The sequence below is a fragment of the Carcharhinus amblyrhynchos genome, unplaced genomic scaffold (assembly GCF_965287045.1).
Source record: "Carcharhinus amblyrhynchos unplaced genomic scaffold, sCarAmb.v2.hapA scaffold_536, whole genome shotgun sequence".
NCBI lineage: Eukaryota > Metazoa > Chordata > Chondrichthyes > Carcharhiniformes > Carcharhinidae > Carcharhinus > Carcharhinus amblyrhynchos.
The window spans coordinates 65,106-80,940 of NW_027650276.1; the positions used below are offsets into that span (position 1 = coordinate 65,106).

The 15,835-nt window shown below is 54.8% G+C and overlaps 2 protein-coding genes across 3 annotated transcripts; one reads left to right on the forward strand and one right to left on the reverse strand.

The window, feature by feature from the left end:
• Nucleotides 1-9,566: 9,566 nt before the first annotated feature.
• On the reverse strand, nucleotides 9,567-13,465 carry LOC145339556 (uncharacterized). Of its 2 annotated transcripts, none has more exons than XM_080184041.1 (3): nucleotides 13,101-13,465; nucleotides 11,976-12,019; nucleotides 9,567-10,547 (listed from the first exon to the last, which is right to left on the reverse strand). In XM_080184041.1, exons 1-3 carry the CDS (start codon nucleotides 13,444-13,446, stop codon nucleotides 9,567-9,569), a joined length of 1,371 nt encoding a protein of 456 aa, XP_080040167.1. In that variant the 5' UTR covers nucleotides 13,447-13,465. The 2 variants fall into 2 exon arrangements, with proteins under 2 accessions (XP_080040167.1, XP_080040168.1); XM_080184042.1 differs by lacking the exon at nucleotides 13,101-13,465 and adding an exon at nucleotides 12,768-12,845.
• On the forward strand, nucleotides 12,950-15,835 carry LOC145339558 (uncharacterized). Its single transcript, XM_080184043.1, has 2 exons — nucleotides 12,950-13,061; nucleotides 14,584-15,835. Exon 2 carries the CDS (start codon nucleotides 14,729-14,731, stop codon nucleotides 15,650-15,652), a length of 924 nt encoding a protein of 307 aa, XP_080040169.1. The 5' UTR covers nucleotides 12,950-13,061; nucleotides 14,584-14,728; the 3' UTR covers nucleotides 15,653-15,835.

Below are 15,835 nucleotides of genomic sequence, written 5' to 3' on the forward strand. Positions count from 1 at the left end.
TCAGATTTGTAGAGTAGATCACATTGGGAGCAGTGAATGCAACAGATCAGGCTAAAGGAGGTTGCTTCACCTGAAAGGGGTGTTTAGGAGCTGGGAAGGGGTGAAGAGGCACCTTCAGTGATTGCATGGGGAAAGTGCCATGGACCAGGGGGTGGGTTTTGGGAGGAGTGGACCAAGGTGTCCCAGAGAGAACGATCCCTGTGGAATGGTGACAGGGGAGTGAAGGGAAGATGAGTTGGGTTGTGGTGGTCTGCTGGAGTTGGTGGAAATGGTGGAGGATGATCCTTTGAGTTCAGAGACCGAGATGAAAAGTGAGAACAAGAGGGGGGCCTATCCTGGTTCAGGGAGGGGGTGAGAGCAATGGCTTGGGTGAGATGTGTTGGATGCAGTTGAGTCCCCATTCCTTTGCACCCCCGTAGTATAAAGTGCTGCTGATTCTGTGCTCTCAGCTCTGTCAAAGGATCATCCAGACTCACTTCCTACAGATGCTGACAGACCTGCTGAGATTTTCCAGCATCTTCTGTTTTTGTGCCAACAATACACCCTGGATTCTTAAAGGCGTAAGAATAAGTTGTGGGCCAGTCAGATCAACTTTGGCAGGGGAGAAGGCGGAAGTGGGGGTGAGGAGGGGAAATGATTGGGGATAATAATGTTCTGGCCAACTATTGGAAAATCTGCATTGAGCTGTCTGGAGGTTTGTTGGAGGGCATTGCTGTCAGTGTGACGTACAGAGGCCTCCAAAAGACAATGACCATAGTAGACAGACTTGAGCAAGGAACATACCAGCAAGGATTTGGATAAGATCCCCCGATCCTGCTCCCCCACTCGATAAGATCACAGCCCATCTGATTGATTGTGACCTCGACTCCACATTCCTGCTGACACCCCCCCCCCCCCCCAAAGTAACCTTTCACCCCCTTGTTAATCAGGAATCTATCCCACTCTGCCTTAGAAACATTTCAGACTCTGCTCCTACTGCAAAGAGTCCCAGAGACTCACCCTCACCTCCCCTCGGAGAAAACATTTCTCCCATCTCCATCTGGAATGGGCCGCCTCTTATTTTTAAACAGTGACCCCCCCCCCCCTTCCCCCAGTTCTAGTTTCTCCCACAAGAGGAAACATCCTCTCCACACCCACCCTGTCAAGACCCCCTCAGGCTCTGAAAGGTTTGGATCGAGTCACCTCCAGCGGATACGAGCCCAACCTTTCCTCATCCGACAACCCGCCCATTCCTGGGATTAGTCTGCTAGTGCAATGGTTAGCATTGCTGCTTCTCAGCACCAGGGAGGGTCACTGTCTGTGTGGAGTCTGCACATTCTCCCTGTGTCTGCATGAGTTTCCTCCAGGTGCTCTGGTTTCCTCCCACTGTCCAAAGATGTGCAGGTTAGGGTGCATCAGCTATGCTAAATTGCCCCTTAGCATCAGGAGAATTAACAGGGTAAATACATAGGTTACAGATAGGGCCTGGGTGGAATGTTACCACTGCATGCTCAGTGGGCTGAATGGCCTCCTTCTGCACTGTTCAATGAACAAATCAATTCTTCACCCCAGGAAGTTGTGGAGCTGAATCCTCACGTTTTCAATGTTGAGATCGATAGTTTTAGAACAGTCAGGGGACTGGTGGTTACAAGGAGAAGGATTTAGTAAGTAGATCAATTGTGATCTTATTAAATAGTGGGGCAGCCTCAAAGGGCCAAATGGCCTACTCCTGCTGCTGCTCCTTATTGTCTTTTGAGACTTATTTGTTGCTGTACCTGTATCCCAGACTTTTGTGATTTCACGCACTAAGACACCCAGATCCCTCTGTACCTCAAAGCTCTGCGCCTGTTTGGGTACATGGAGGGGGAATTTAGCACAGCCAATGCACCTAACCAGCACATCTTTCAGAATGTGGGAAAAACAGGAGCATGTGGAGGAAACCCATGCAGACACGGGGAGAATGTACAGACTTAGCACAGATAGTCACCCAAGCCGGGGATTAGCTGTGGTGAAGTAGACTGGCCATGCTGAATTGCCCCTTAGTATCTAAAGATGTGCAGGTTAGGTGACTTGGCCATGGAAAATGTGTGGGGTGGGGGGGAGAGGGTGTGAGTGAGATACTCTGTCAGAAACTCAGTGCAGACTCAATGGGCCAGTCTCTTCCACACTGGAGGGATTCGATTGATAGACAAGTTGGTGGAGTGGGTAGATAGATACAAATCATCTCAGCTCCAGGACATCTCTGCAGGAGTTCCTCAGCGTTAGTCTCCTAGACCCCCAACCATCTTCAGCTGCTTCATCAATGACAAGGTCAGAAATGTGGATGTACAATCATCAGCGGACAATGTTCAGCACCATTCGCCACTCCTCAGAGACTGAAACAGTCTGTGTCCGAATGCAGCGAAACCTGGACAGTATCCAGGCTTGGGCTGACAAGTGGCAGTAACATTCGCACTACACAAGTGCCAGGCAATGACTGTCTCCACCAAGAGAGGATCTAACCATCTCCCCCTTGACGTTCAATGGTATTACCATCGCTGAAACTCCCACTGTCAACATCCTGGGGGTTACCATTGACCAGACACTGAACCAGACCCTGCTGTATAAATACTGTGGCTCCCAGAGCAGGTCAGAGGCTGGGAATCCTGCGGAGAGTAACTCACCTCCTGACTCCCCCCAAAGCTTGTCCACCATCTACAAGGACACAAGTCAGGAGTGTGATGGAATACTCTCCACTTACCTGGATGAGTGCGGCTCCCAACAACACTCGAGAAGCTCGACACCATCCAGGACAAAGCAGCCCCCACTCGATCGACACACTAACCCCCACCTTCAACATTCACTCCCTCCACCACCGACACACACAGGCAGCCGTGTGTACCATCTACAAGATGCACTGCAGCGACTCACCAAGGCTCCTTCCACAGCACCTTCCAAACCCGCCACCTCTACCACCTAGAAGGACAAGGGCAGCAGACACATGGGGAACACCACCACCTGCAAGTTCCCCCTCCGAGCCCCACACACACCATCCTGACTTGGAAATATATCGGCCGTTCCTTCACTGTCACTGGGTCAAAATCCTGGAACTCCCTCCCTAACAGCACCGTGGGTGTACCTACACCACACGGACTGACTGATGTCCAATAACAATCCTGGAACTCCCTCCCTAACAGCACCGTGGGTGTACCTACACCACACGGACTGACTGATGTCCAATAACAATCCTGGAACTCCCTCCCTAACAGCACCGTGGGTGTACCTACACCACACGGACTGACTGATGTCCAATAACAATCCTGGAACTCCCTCCCTGACAGCACTGTGGGTGTACCTACACCACACGGACTGACTGATGTCCAATAACAATCCTGGAACTCCCTCCCTAACAGCACTGTGGGTGTACCTACACCATGGAACTGCAGGGGGTTCAAGATGGTGGATCACCTGCCACCTTCTCGAGGGGCAATTAGGGATGGGCAATAAATGCTGGGCCTGGCTAATGACAGAGTAGCTCACAATCCATGACAGTATCTGCACAAGGTATGGGGAGAGAAGCAGTTCCTATTGGTGGAAAGATCGAGAGAAAGGGGAAATGGGGCGGTTTAGGGTGGGAATTCCAGAGCTTAGCCCCCCCCACCCCCACCTCCACCCCACCCCAGGCTGCTGATGGTACAGCTACCAATGGCAGAGTGATGGAAATTGGGGGATGCTCAAGGCCGGAATTGGAGGAGGGGAGGGAGGGAGGTGAACAGGAGGGTGAGAATTGTAGGGGCTGGAGGAGGTTACACAGATAGGGAGGGAGATTGAGGTTGAATGCTCCCACAGGGTGATAAAGCATCAGCAGGAATGTAAATAGTTTTGTAATCTGTGGCCCAGATCAAAAGCTGGATCCTGCTATCAGTCTGATGAGAGTTTAACAATGTGACAGTGATGTTACTGACATACTTGTGGTGTCCGTACTTTGATTACATATTAACAGCGGATATTCACACACAGGATCACATTGTAACCCAGGACAATCTCCATTCACCATCACTAACACCCACCAGGATCTGCCCTGCCTCAGCTGATCAACTGTGGAAACCCTCGCATGTGCCTCAGCTCCCCTGGAAACTGACCTGACACTCCCACCTCCCACCCCCCCAGTAAACTGCAGCTGGTCCAAACCCCTGCTACCCCCTCCCCACCGTGTTCACCCCCCCTCTGTGTGCTCACTGACCCCCCCATTTTCAAATCCCTCCCTCCCTATCTCTATAACCTCCTCCAGCCCCTACAATCCTCATCCTCATGTTCGGAACTTGACAAAATAAGGAACGATTTTGAAATTCCCTCCCAAACTTCTCCATCTCTCTCTGCTCCTCAGAACCTCCCTTGAGGGTTTTTGGTTGCTGATCCCTCAATATTTCCTCGCAACTCAGGGTCAAAATGCAGAGTATGTTGGGCACTGAGTGCATTGTGGGGGTGCAGTACGATACAGGCGCTATGCAAATGTAGCGTTTTAGCTGGTGTGGGAGGGGGGCTGTTTGTCAGATGAGGGATTTTTCTACCCCTGTATCAGTGACAGGGATCACCCTGAATCGAGCCAGTTTTAATGATAATAGCCACTGCCACCCTCCCCTCCCACCAATCCAGTCAGGTTCTCCGTAAAGGTCCTGCTGAGATTCCCTCCTCCATCCCAACACCCACCCGGCTTCTCCCAGCCACTCGGTGAAGCTAAATCCCACCCCCCAGCCTAAGAACATAAGAAATAGGAGCAGGAGTAGGCCATCTAGCCCTTCGAGCCTGCCCCGCCATTCAATAAGATCATGGCTGATCTGTCGTGGCTCAGTTCCACTTTCCCGCCCTCTCCCCATAACCCTTAATCCCCTTGTCTATCAGAAACCTATCTACCCGTGTCGTAAATATATTTAGCGAGGCAGCCTCCACCACTTCAACGGGCAGAGAATTCCAGAGATTCACCACCCTTTGAGTGAAGAAGTTCCTCCTCAACTCCGTTCTAAACCGCCCCCCCCGCCTCATTTTGAGGCTGTGCCCTGGTTTCCTTTCTGAGCGGGAAGGATCTCTCTACCTCTACCCTATCCATCCCCTTCATTATCTTATATGTCTCTATAAGATCCCCCCTCATCCTTCTAAACTCCAACCAGTACAGACCCAGTCTATTCAATCTCTCCTCATAAGCTAACCCCCTCATCTCCGGTATCAGCCTAGTGAACCTCCTCTGCACTCCCTCCAAGGCCAATATATCCTTTCGCAAGTAAGGGGACCAAAACTGCACACAGTACTTCAGCTGCGGCCTCACCAGTACCCTGTACAGTTGCAGCAAGACCTCCCTGCTTTTATATTCTATCCCCCTCGCTATGAAGGCCAGCTTCCCATTCGCCTTCCTGACCACCTGCTGCACCTGCAGACTGGGTTTTTGCGACTCATGCACAAGGACCCCCAGGTCCCTCTGCACCGTAGCATGCTGCAGCTTTTCACCCTTTAAATAGTAATCCCTCCTATTATTATTCCTGCCAAAGTGGATAACCTCATATTTGCTAACGTTATACTCCATCTGCCAGGTCCTCGCCCATTCGCTCAGCCTATCCAGATCCCTCTGCAGACTTTCCACACCCTCCGCACAATTTGCTTTTCCACTCATCTTTGTGTCATCAGCAAATTTTGTTACCCTACACTCAGCCCCCTCCTCTAGATCGTCTATGTTTATGGTAAATAGCTGAGGCCCTAGCACCGATCCCTGCGGCCAGTCACCAACTGCCAACCAGAAAAGTACCCATTGATTCCAACTCTCTGTTTCCTGTTAATGCCTAACGCTAACACCTTACCCCCAACTCCATGCCCCCTAACCTTCTGCAGCAACCTTTTATGAGGCACCTTATCAAATGCCTTCTGGAAATCTAAAAACACCACATCCACTGGTTCCCCTCTGTCTACCGCACTAGTCACATCCTCATAGAAATCCAATAAATTCGTCAAACTCGACTTCCCCTTAATGAATCTGTGCTGCGTCTGCTCTATCAAACAATTCTTTTCTAGGTGTCTTGCTATTTCTTCTTTGACGATGGATTCTAGCATTTTTCCAACTACGGACGTTAAACTAACCGGCCTATAATTCCCTGCCTTTTGCCTGCTACCTTTTTTAAACAGCGGCGTAACATTAGCCGTTTTCCAATGATCTGGCACTTCCCCGGAATCCAGCGAAGTTTGGTAAATAATCACTAAGGCGTCTACTATCACCTCTGCCATTTCCTTCAGAACCCTGGGATGCATTCCATCCGGTCCTGGGGACTTGTCTACTTCAGTCCCGTTAGTCTATCAAGCACTACCTCTCTAGTGACAGTAATCACATTCAGGCCCTCAACTCCTACCATCCTTCTATCTTTAATATTCTGTAAGTTATTTGTGTCCTGCTCCATGAAAACCGACACAAAAAACTTATTTAAAACCTCAGCCATTTCCTTGTTACCCACCGTTAAATCCCCCTTCTCGTCCTCCAAGGGTCCAACATTCACTCTAGCCAGCCTCCTCCTCTTTATATATTTGTAAAAACCTTTACTGTCATTATTTATATTTAGAGCTAGTTTAGCTTCATACTCTATCTTTCCTTTCTTTATCGCTTTCTTAGTCGTTCTTTGTTGATTTTTAAATCTTTCCCAATCTTCTAATTCCCCACTATTTTTAGCCACTCTGAATGCATCAGCTTTTAATTTAATACTCTCCTTTATTTCCTTCGATAACCACGGCTGTTTATCTCTTCTCCTACGTTCCTTCTTTACCATCGGAATAAATTTCTGCTGAGCACCGAAAAAGACCTCCTTAAAGATCCTCCACTGTTCCTCAGCAGTCCTACCGACCAATCTGTGTCCCCAATCTACATTTGCCAATTCCTCTCTCATCCTATCGTACTCCCCTCTGTTCAAACAGAGGACACAGGTCCGGGACCCTACTTTCTCATCCTCCATCTGCATCAGAAACTCCACCATACAATGATCACTCGTCCCAAGAGGATCCCTCACAACAAGGTCCCTAATTCTACCCGCCTCATTACATAACACCAGATTTAAGATAGCTCGCTCCCTCGTCGGCTCCAACACACACTGTTCAAGGAAACTATCCCGGCAGCATTCCAAGAACTCTTCCTGAAGCCCACCGCGTCTGACATGGGTCAACCAATCAATATGCAGATTGAAATCCCCCATAATTATCGCCGTTCCATTCCTGCACAAATCATTTATTTGCTTGTTTATAGCCCGCCCCACCTCTATGTTATTATTTGGGGGCCTATAGACCACACGCACCTGTGACTTCCTCCCCTTACTGTTCCTTATCTCCACCCACGATTCCATGTTCTGCTCTTTGGAGCCTATATCTTCCCTTACTACCACCCTGATATTATCCTTAATCAGCAGAGCTACCCCACCCCCTTTTTCCTCCCGCCTATCCTTCCTAAATGTCTGATACCCCTGGATATTCAGCTCCCAGTCCCTGTCACCCTGCAACCACGTTTCCGTAATGGCCACCAGATCTTTTCCATTTGTGCTGATCTGCGCCACCAGCTCATTCACTTTGTTCCGAATGCTTCGTGCATTCAGGTGAAGTGCCTTTATCCCAGCCTTTATCTGGACCTTACTTGTAGAAATGCTACCAACCTCTCTCGTGCCCCCTACACCTTTAATTAGTGGAATATCCTCAACATTAACCTGCACACGTACCCCCTCCTTTACTTTAGATTTACCCTGTGTTCTGCTAAATCTCCTCTCCACACCCGCCCTGGGGGGAACAGGATGTTTGGAGTTGAATGGACTGTTACGGCTGCTGTGTTATTCTGAAATGTGGGCAGAGCTCCCAGATTGGGCCCAAACCCCTCAGGGGCCCAAAGTGTCACTGGATTGAAACCAGGTTCAGGAAAAAACCCCCCACAGTGAAAATTCACTCAAATTTCAATATCAGCACCTTCCAGATCACAACTCGCTGTGTTCACAATAAACATTCCCTCATCTCCCCCCCCTTTCCCCACCCCCTCTGGTTCTTTCCCCGATCGCCTTCGATCTGTGTCCCCCTCTGGTCCCCGACCCTCCTGTCGCTGGGAACAGTTTCTCCTTATCACAAACCCCCTTCCCCGATTTGGAACGACTCGATTCAATCTCCCCCTTGACCTTCTCCGCTCGAAGGAGAACGACCGCAACCGCTCCCCCCCCCCCCACCCCCCTTCCCCGCCCCGCAGCTTCTCCCAGTCTCTCTCCGCATGAAGTGAAGGCCCTTCGTCTCCCAGAGGAGGGGGAGAGGGAACATTCTGGTAACTCACGTTTTGTCTGGCACAAGTTGAAGGACTGAGACGTCAGCAGCGCAGGCGGTGGCCAGGGTTCCCGGCGGGGGAGATACCAGAGACCGGAACGCAGAAGCAGAGAGAGCGACAGAGCCAGGGAGATCTCGTTCAACTTTTTTACTGATCGCAAAATCACACATTTTCATTAGAATTCATTCAGGGCGCGTGCGCTGGGGTGGGGTGGGGGAATAAAGAAATCAGAAAAGTCTGTATATCTACAGGCACGTTCCCGGGATGACGGAGATCCAGGAGTGTGGGCAGGGAATTTCGGAACATCTCCTCAAGATGGCTGTGAGCAGGACCTTTTGATGGTGCAGGGGTGTCGCTCCGAGGGTGGGCGAGGGACTGGGACAGGATGGGTGGGGTGTGTAGTGCCCGGGGTGGTGGGGGGATGCAGGGATGCCAGGGCCTGACGTGTTGGCAAATGAGGGGGAGAAAGGGGAGGGGGGGTGGGGGGGAAACGAGAGTGGAGCCAGTCGACTCCCGAACCCTTAAACACACGTGTGAGAGAGAGAGAGAGAGAGAGAGTGGGGTGGGGGTTCGACTTTCACAGTTCCTTTGAGAGATGTGTGTGACGGGGGTGGGTGGTTTGCAGCAGGGGAATGTGCGACAGGGTGGGTGAGAATCGCCACTGTTCTCTGTCTCCGTGTTCTTGCACAGGAAGTGTGCCCTGGGGGTGGCGGGGAAGTTGGGTTGGGGGGGTGGTGGGGGGAAGGTCCAGTTGTGTCCCACCCTGGGAGTGGAGCTGCATTAGTGTTAACGGAGGGAGGGGGGAGTGGGGGAGGGAGAGGGAGCGAGGAAGGGAGGAGAGGCAAGGTGAGGGAGGAAGGGAGGAGAGGCGAGCGAGGGAGGAAGGGAGGAGAGGCAAGGAAGGAAGGGAGGCGAGGCGAGCGAGGGAGGCGAGGCGAGCGAGGGAGGCGAGGCGAGCGAGGGAGGAAGGGAGGCGAGGCGAGCGAGGGAGGAAGGGAGGCGAGCGAGGGAGGAAGGGAGGCGAGGCGAGCGAGGGAGGAAGGGAGGCGAGGCGAGCGAGGGAGGGAGGAAGGGAGGTGAGGCGAGCGAGGGAGGAAGGGAGGCGAGGCGAGCGAGGGAGGAAGGGAGGCGAGGCGAGCGAGGGAGGAAGGGAGGCGAGGCGAGGCGAGCGAGGGAGGAAGGGAGGCGAGGGAGGAAGGGAGGCGAGGGAGGAAGGGAGGCGAGGGAGGAAGGGAGGCGAGGGAGGAAGGGAGGCGAGGGAGGAAGGGAGGGAGGGAGGGTGGGGGAATCAGCTGGGTGCCGCTGTCTCTTTACTCCCAGCCGGGGTGCACTGGTGTCCGTGGAAGCCGGCCGAGGTCTTGAAGTGTTGTCCGCAGTCGGCACAGATGCGGGGTCCCTCCCAGGCATGGACACGCTGGTGACGCCCCAGCACCGAGGCCCGGGAGAAGCCCCGCTCGCAGACGGGGCACTTGTAGGGGCGCTCCTGGCTGTGGGTGCTGCGGTGCTGTGCCAGGGTGGAGGACTTGGTGAAACCCTTGCCGCAGAGGGGGCAGGTGAAGGGTTTCTCTCCGCGATGGGTGCGCTGGTGCTGCAGCAGGCTGGAGGAGTGCCGGAAAGCCTTGTGGCAGTCCCGGCACACAAAGGGCCTCTCGCCGGTGTGGGTGCGCTGGTGGCTGCGGAGGCTGTACAGCTCGCTGAAACCCTTCTGGCACTCGCTGCACTTGAAGGGGCGCTCGCCAGTGTGGGTGCGCTGGTGGATGACCAGGATGGAGGACTGGCTGAAGCTCTTGGCGCAGAAGGGGCAGGTGAAGGGGCGTTCGCCCGTGTGGGTGCGCTGGTGGCGTCGCAGGCTGGACAGCTCGCTGAAACCCTTGTGGCAGGTGGGGCAGGTGAAGGGACGCTCGCCCGTGTGGGTCCTCTCGTGGCGCCGCAGGTTGGACAGCAGATTGAAGTCCTTGCCACACGCCTGGCAGGCGAAGGGTTTCTCCCCGGAGTGCACCCGGAGGTGCTGCTTGAGGTTGGAGAACTTGTTGAAGCTGTGCCCACACTCGTTACAGATGTAGCAATTCTGGCGGCCGGTGCCAGGCTTGGACAGGGCCCCCCTGGCACGCTGGAGGGGCACGGCGAGAGGGGCAGTGGCCAGTAACCGGGGCTCCTCTCCTCCCCTCCCCACCGTCCACTCTTCAAACAGCTCCATTGGCTCACACACACACTGGGACTGGTCATCCAACTCTGACCTCTTCACCTCCGCATCAGTGACAGAGTCCTCCTGGGGAGAGAGACAGAGAGTGAGACGGAGAGGGGGAGACAGAGAGAGAGAGAGAGAGACAGAGAGGGGGAGTGACGGAGAGAGTGAGACAGAGAGAGGGAGTGAGAGAGTGGGAGAGAGGGGGAGAAGGAGAGAGTGAGACAGAGAGGGGGAGTGACAGGGAGTGAGTGAGAGAGAGAGATATAAAGAGAGAGAGAGAAAAATAAAGAAAGCGAGAGACAAAGAGGGAGTCAGATGGTGAGAGAGAGAGAGAGACAGTGAGCGGCAGAGGACGAGACAGACAGAAGGTGAGACGGGGGAGGGCGAGGGCGAGAGGGACAGGGCAAGGGCGAGAGGGAGGGCGAGGATGACAGGGCAAGAGAGAGAGAGAATGTGGTGGGAGAGAGATGGGGCAGGAGGCGGGTGGGGAGAGAGGGGGAGCGGCGCGGAGGGGGCAGTAGAGGGGGAGTGGCGCGGAGGGGGGCGGCACAGGACGGGTGGGGGAGGCACAGGGGTGAGTGCGGGGGGGGGAACGGTGCGGGGGGGGACGGCGCAAGGGAGTGGAACAGGGGGAGGAAGAGGTAAAGGGAGAGAGTCACTCTTTCAGGCAGCACAGTAGACATCCATTCGGACCTCTCCCCTCACAACCTTTCCCCTAAACCAACTGGGGTGACACACAAGATGGTGAGGGGGATTGGGACAGGGGGAGGGAGCGACTGTTCCCATTGGCAGATCGATCGGGAACCAGAGGGGGGGACATGGATTTGAGGGGATTGGTGAAAGAAACCATGGAGACACAAGGAGAAGCTCTCAGACAGCGAGTGGTTAGGGTGCGGTAGGTGCTGCTTGGGAGTGTGGGTGAAACTCTGTCACAGCGAGTGGTTAGGGTGCGGTAGGTGCTGCTTGGGAGTGTGGGTGAAACTCTCTCACACAGCGAGTGGTTAGGGTGCAGTAGGTGCTGCTTGGGAGTGTGGGTGAAACTCTCTCACACAGCGAGTGGTTAGGGTGCGGTAGGTGCTGCTTGGGAGTGTGGGTGAAACTCTCTCACACAGCGAGTGGTTAGGGTGCGGTAGGTGCTGCTTGGGAGTGTGGGTGAAACTCTCTCACACAGCGAGTGGTTAGGGTGCAGTAGGTGCTGCTGGGGTCTGCGGGCTGGCCAGTAGCATTGAGGTGTTTGAGATAGAATCGAATTGTTATCTGAAATGGAAAGAATGTGTGGTGTTATGGTGAGAAGCTGGGGAACCAGACAGCATTGCTCCTTTACAAAACTTGGGTGACTGAATGGGGTCCCCTCCTGTCCCAAGGGGCTGAGTGGGACCCCCTCCTGTTCCAAGGAGCTGAGTGGGACCCCCTCCTGTTCCAAGGAGCTGAGTGGGACCCCCTCCTGTTCCAAGGAGCTGGACTAAGGAACAACATCACCCGAGATCAGTTTGAAAAGAGAGAACAAACCTGTGTGTCTGTTGTGCTGTCACCTCCACCCTCCATGTCGAGCTCTGCAGAGAGAGTTTAAAAAGGCGTTAAAACACCCACAAGCAAGGATTAAACTGAAGAACTGAATGGCCTCCCACCCTGACATGGGGTGGGGTGGGCTCATCCATAATCAGTGGGGGTGCGCAGGTACAGGGGAAGGGGGGAGAATGGGCGGGTGCAGAGGAGGGGGGCAGGTGCAGGGGGGGTGGGTGCAAGGGGGTGCGGGCGGGTGCAGGTGCAGGGGGGGATAGTGGAGGGGTGGTAGCGGAGGGGTGGTAGCAGGGTGGGAGGAGGTGGGGAAGGTGCAAGGGGAGGAGGGAGAGGTGATGTAGAGGGGGGTAGAGGAGGCAGGTAGAGGAGAGGAATGGGGAGTGGGGGGAGAGGGTGGGTGAGGGGGGTAGGGGAGGGGGACAGTGGGGGAATGTGAGAGCGGGGGGAGGAGGGAGACAGAGGGGTGGAGACGGGGGAGGATACGCCCAGCACTGACACCCCCGGCACAGGCATGCCCGGCACCAACACACCTGACACCGACAACCCCCGCACTGACACGCCTGGCGCTGACATGCCCTGCTCCGACACTGATACGCCCCGTGTCGACACACCCCATGCCAACACGCCTGGCACCAACATGCCCCATGCCAACACGCCTGGCACCGTGACAGTGGAAGGAGCGAAGGTGATGGTTGGGGGACTGGGGCGTAGGATTGGATAGGAAGGGGTGAGAGTCGGAGTGGGTGGGGGTGGAATGGGGGTCATGGCGGTGTGACCCACCCACAATGCGCAGCGCGCCAAAAAAGTGCACTCTTCCTGGGGGGTGGGGCTGCTGCGTTCAGTGCGCACGCGCCAGAATGCCGCCAGCGGTGCGGGAACGCCGATAATGCAGTTACAGCGCATGCGCCACAGTCATAACCGCCGATGCGCCTGCGCCGGATCAGAGCTGCAGGTGCGCAGGCGCCAGGGTCCCAGCAGCGCCGCCGTCGCTCAGTTTGTTTGAGGCGACAGGAGGAGGTCGGAGGCCTCTACTCCCCTCCCCCCCCCTCACTGATCAGCACCTTCAACAGCCAGGTTAGACAAACGGCATGTGCAATGCGCGCGCAGCCTTACCTCCCAGGCCTTGCTCTGTGATTACTGGATGTATTGATGGAGGTGTTTTTTTTAAAAAGACGCCCGCCCGCACGTCCGTTAACTGACTGGGAGATGGAGGAGAATGGGAATGCGCATGCTCATTTTTCCAGGCCGCGCCTCCTTCCTTTGTGACGTTTATGGCCCCGCCTCTGCTCTGTTGCCATGACGTTGCCGCGCCCCATTCCATTGTGACGTCACAGACTCTTCTTCGGGGTCGCCCCCTCCCATTGTGACGTCTGAGGGGCGCTTCCTCTGATGACGTCACGAGCGCTGATGCCTGAGGGAGGAGCCAAAGTCCCTCTTTTCCCGCCCTCTGTTCTGCCATCTTGGTGAGGGCTGGGTGGTCTTGTCCAGTAGGCAGAGGAGCAAAGGGGCAATGCCTGCAAGCTTTCTGGGGGGAGACAGAAGCAGGGGCAAGATTGGCCTAATAGTTCACAATGCAGTGGGGTGTCTTGGGCTAGGGGAAGTTATGGACATAAGAACATAAGAAATAGGAGCAGGAGTAGGACGTAATGGTCAAATGCGCAGATAAGTGGCAGATGGCATTTAACCCTGAAAAGTGTGGGGTGATACATTTGGAAGGGGTAATTTGATAAGGAAGTACTCAATGAATGGCAGGATGCTAGGAGGTTCTGTGAGACAAAGGCACCTTGGTGTGTCTGTCCACAGATTTCTGAAAGCTGAGGCCATTATAGCAGGGTGGTGAAAATGGCACATGGCCCACTCACCTTCATCAACTGAGGCATAGATTACAAAAGCAGGAAAGTCATATTGGAGTTGTACAGAACTTGGTGAGGCCACAGCTAGAGTACTGTGTGCAATTCTGGTCACCCCATTATAGGAACGATGTGATTGCACTGAAGGGGATACAGAAGAGATACACTAGGATGCTGCCTGGGATGGAATCATTAATTATGAAGAGAGGTTGGAAAGTCTTTGGTTGTTTTCACTGGAACAGAGAATACTAAGGGGCAATCTGACTGAGATTACAAGATTATGAAGGGCGTGGACAAGTGGATAGGGAGCAGCTATTCCCCTGAGTTGAAGGATCAGTCTCAAGGGAGCATAGGTTCAAGGTGAGGGGTAGGAGGCTCAGGGGACATGAGGAAAAGTTTTTTATTCAGAGGTTAGTGATGGTCTGGAATGCGCTGCCTTAGAGGGTGGTGGGGGCAGGATGCCTCACATCCTTTAAAAAGTATCTGGATAAGCTTGGTATGTCATAACATTCAGGGCTATGGGCTGAGGGATAGGTGGGAAGTCAGGTGTTTCCAAAGTGTTAGTGTGGACTCGAAGGGCTTCTTATGTACTGAATGATTCTATGAGGTCCCCGAGGAGGGAAATGGCTGGGTGATTTTGCTGATGGCGCCCATGGCAGGGGATTTAGCTTCACTTCAATCTGCACCACAATAATAACAAGAAATCCCATTATGGCATCGCCCTTGGTGACTGTTTTCTATTCCAGGGAGCCTGAACCTGTGCCACCTCCCAGACCCTCCAGGAGTTGGTGTTGGCGCTGGGGAGGGGGGAAGAAGAGGAAGAGGAGCTGGACCATCGTCAAGTGGCTGCCAGGCCGTGAGCAGGTGCCCCCCCCTGCTCAGCCTCCACCCATGGCCACGGAGGAGGAGGAAGGGGCGGAGGGTCCCAGGGTGGACTCCACGTACCAACCGGTGGAGCTGCCTGCCTCGCCCCAGTGGGAGACCGGAGGAGGGCAACCTGAGCGGCGGCGGTGCAGGCAGGGCTCCAGGAGCGGCCGCAAGTGCTACATCTGTAACGAGTGTGGGCGTAGCTTCAACAAGTACTCCAATCTCAAGCAGCACCTCCGGGTGCACTCTGGGGAGAAACCCTTCGCCTGCCAGGCGTGTGGCAAGGACTTCAATCTGCTGTCCAACCTGCGGCGCCACGAGAGGACCCACACGGGCGAGCGTCCCTTCACCTGCCCCACCTGCCACAAGGGTTTCAGCGAGCTGTCCAGCCTGCGACGCCACCAGCGCACCCACACGGGCGAACGCCCCTTCACCTGCCCCTTCTGCGCCAAGGGCTTTAGCCGCTCCTGTATGCTGGTCATCCACCAGCGCACCCACACCGGTGAGAAGCCCTTCCGCTGCAGTGAGTGCCAGAAGCGGTTCAGTGACCCCTCCAGCCTCCGCAGCCACCAGCGCACGCACACCGACGAGAGGCCCTTCAAGTGCAGCGACTGCCAGAAGGAGTTCCGCTACTCCTCCAGCCTCCTGCAGCACCAGCGAGGTCACACAGGCGAGCGGCTTTTCACCTGCCCCCTCTGCGGCAAGGGTTTCACCAAGTCCTCCACCCTGGCACAGCACCGCAGCACCCACAGCCAGGAGCGCCCCTACAAGTGCCCCGTCTGCGAGCGGGGCTTCTCCCGGGCCTCGGTGCTGGGGCGTCACCAGCGTGTCCATGCCTGGGAGGGACCCCGCATCTGTGCCGACTGCGGACAACACTTCAAGACCTCGGCCGGCTTTCATGGACACCACTGCGCGCCTGAGGACAGTACAACACCGGTGCTGAGCTGATTGCCTCCATTTTCTCTCTCTCTCCCCAACACGGGATGGGTCGAGAAGGGCCCACCACCAATTACATTCACAGGAAATCCCTGGCCCAGGAATCCACTCCTGCTGCCACATTTCCAAAACCAAACTGAAAGCAGCCTCGAGCCAATCAAACACACAGACGTTATTCCCGTCCCCTGCGCCCCC

Bases quoted from the DNA above. Each gene is read 5' to 3' on its own strand.
- LOC145339556 (XM_080184041.1), bottom strand. From the start codon at position 13,446: ATGGCAGAACAGAGGGCGGGAAAAGAGGGACTTTGGCTCCTCCCTCAG. The intron at 12,020-13,100 runs GTAAGGCTGCGC...CTCTCTCTGCAG, and splicing joins CACAGAGCAAGGCCTGGGAG to AGCTCGACATGGAGGGTGGA. The intron at 10,548-11,975 runs GTTTGTTCTCTC...CTCTCTCCCCAG, and splicing joins ACAGCACAACAGACACACAG to GAGGACTCTGTCACTGATGC.
- LOC145339558 (XM_080184043.1), top strand. From the start codon at position 14,729: ATGGCCACGGAGGAGGAGGAAGGGGCGGAGGGTCCCAGGGTGGACTCC.